Raw genomic sequence first — 2,500 nt, forward strand, 5'->3', positions numbered from 1 at the left:
ATAGATTAATATAATTATGGTTAATGATACAACATCACAATTAAATCCTGCGATAAATTCGTTGCTTTAGGTAAACAAATTAGATATAAGCTGGGTTGGTATCTGTCAATGACGATATACCAGTAGACAGCTGTATTGCACTCACTGACAAAGTACGTACAAAACTGTATATAATATATGGGTTTTTGTAATGGCTACATTATTTTCATTATTATTATTGTTATGGTCATTATCCTTGTTATTGTTAGTATAATTGTTACTGTTCATGAAATTATTATTGTTATTGTCGTCGTTATCATTATTATTACTATTATAATCATAACAACAACAACAACAACAATAATAATAATAATAATAATAATAACAATAATAATAATAATAATAATAATGATAGGTCGATGAGTCGTGAGTTTCATCGACCCATCATTTGACACACGTATTGAAAAAAAAAGAAGAAGAAAAGTGTAACAATTACTGAGACCTGAAATATGAAATTGCAAAAATGTGGAGAATGAAAGATGCTGAAGTTATTCCAGTAGTAATAGGGGCATTAGGGACAGTGACAAAGCAGTTCGAGAAATGGATACAGAAGCTGGATTTGGAAATTACAGTTGAAATGTTACAAAAACCTTGTTTACTAGGAACAGCAAGAATAATTCGAAAAGTATTGGACATGAAGTGAAAAGTAAAAGAGAAAGAAGCTACAATACCCAAGACCACTGGTTGTGGTCCGCGACTGCAGCTCCTTCACCAAGATGTAAGACCAATCTTGAGAGAACCAGAAATAATAATAATAATGATAATAATAAAGATAATAATAATGATAGTGATAAACTTAATGATGATAATGATAATATTAATAAAATGCTGATCATGATAATAAAAATATTAATTATATTATTGATTATAATAACAATAATGATGATAATAACAATAGTAGAAATGGTTTTGATAATAATAATTTTAGTGATAGTAACAACAATAATGATAATAATGATAGTAATAATGATAATTATAATAAGAATATTCATTATTATTATTATCATTATTATAATTATCATCATTATTACTATTATTGCTGTTTTGTCATTATTATCATTATCATTATTATCATAATTATCAACATTATTATTATAATCAATATTATTATTACTATATTATCTATATGATAATTAGTATCACTATTATTATTATTACTAATATTATTATTGTTATTATCGTTATCATTATCACTACATTTCGTATTATTATTATCATTATTGTTTTTATCATTATTATTGTTATTATTATAAGAAAAAAATATCATTATCATTATTATCATTGTTAATACTATTATTATCATTATTATTGTCATGTTATTACTATTATAATTACTATTGTTATCATAATAATAATTATTATTATTACCATTACCATTATCATTATTATTTGCTGAATTTGCCAATGCTGTTTGTTGTTTTCTAACTAGACAGTAGTTTCCATCTGTGTGCTTACAAAGGATACAGAAAAATAGATCGAATAGTACTTATGATTTTAGAGATAAGAATGATTAGAGATGAAACTATCTTCATATTCTTCGTGTGTTCATGTCTATCTCTCTTTATCTTGGGTTGTTTCCTCCAATTTTTCAGTACTCTTCCATTCCCAAACTTTCGATTATCGAGCATTAAGAGCAATATCTGGACGTATCTAGTTTATCAAAGCGATTTAAAGCATCAACCTTCGACTATCGGAGGAGGTGAAGCTGCATCATCTCACGAGGCAGATCTATTCCGTTTTCAGCTTTTCACTTCCACATACGAGGCGAGAAATAAACCGAGCCAACCGCCAAAGAATCACGAAGGAGAGGAGGAGGACCAAGTGCAGGGCAGCCAGGACGTCGAGCATGAGGAACTCCACCCACGAGAGGCTGACTGCAGGACTCCTCAGCCTGGGGGCGCCCTCCTGCCGGATCACGTACTCGGTCCAGAATACGGCGAGGTCCAGGGGCGTGTGGAGTTGGTCGCGCAGAGCGGAGGATGCTTCCGAGGCCGTCTCTTGGAATCTGTGAGGGAGAATGTGGTCAGGGATTTTGGGTTTTAGTACACGTAGGCCTACAAAACATTTGTGAAAATAGACATACGAGGCCGCTGAGAAATACGGCAAGGATTTTGTTTTTTTTTGGGGGGGGAGACACATAGGCTTACAAAACATATAGAGAAAGTAGACATACGAGGCCGCGGGAAACTGTGGTTTGAGATTCCGGGTTTGGTATCCCATAGGTCTGAAAAAAAAACATACGAAGCCGCCTCCTGGTGCCTGTCCGGGGGTAAATATGAAAATTAATTCTGTCATTTGGAAACCTAGGCCTACAAAACACAGGAGAGAGAGAGAGAGAGAGAGAGAGAGAGAGAGAGAGAGAGAGAGAGAGAGAGAGAGAGAGAGAGAGAGAGAGAGAGAGAGAGAGAGAAAGAGAGAGACAGAGAGAGACAGAGAGAGAGAGAGAGAGAGAGAGAGAGAG

At 33.3% G+C, this 2,500-nt stretch overlaps 1 protein-coding gene across 1 annotated transcript in view; it reads right to left on the reverse strand.

The window, feature by feature from the left end:
- Window positions 1-36: 36 nt before the first annotated feature.
- LOC119577217 (UDP-glycosyltransferase UGT5-like) overlaps window positions 37-2,500 on the reverse strand; it is a 9,051-nt gene continuing 6,587 nt past the window's right edge. Inside the window, exon 8 of the mRNA XM_037924957.1 lies at window positions 37-2,044. Coding sequence (XP_037780885.1) covers window positions 1,768-2,044 — 277 coding nt within the window. The 3' untranslated portion in view covers window positions 37-1,767. The remainder of the gene's footprint in view (window positions 2,045-2,500) is intronic.

This window comes from Penaeus monodon, chromosome 9 (genome assembly GCF_015228065.2).
Source record: "Penaeus monodon isolate SGIC_2016 chromosome 9, NSTDA_Pmon_1, whole genome shotgun sequence".
Lineage (NCBI taxonomy): Eukaryota > Metazoa > Arthropoda > Malacostraca > Decapoda > Penaeidae > Penaeus > Penaeus monodon.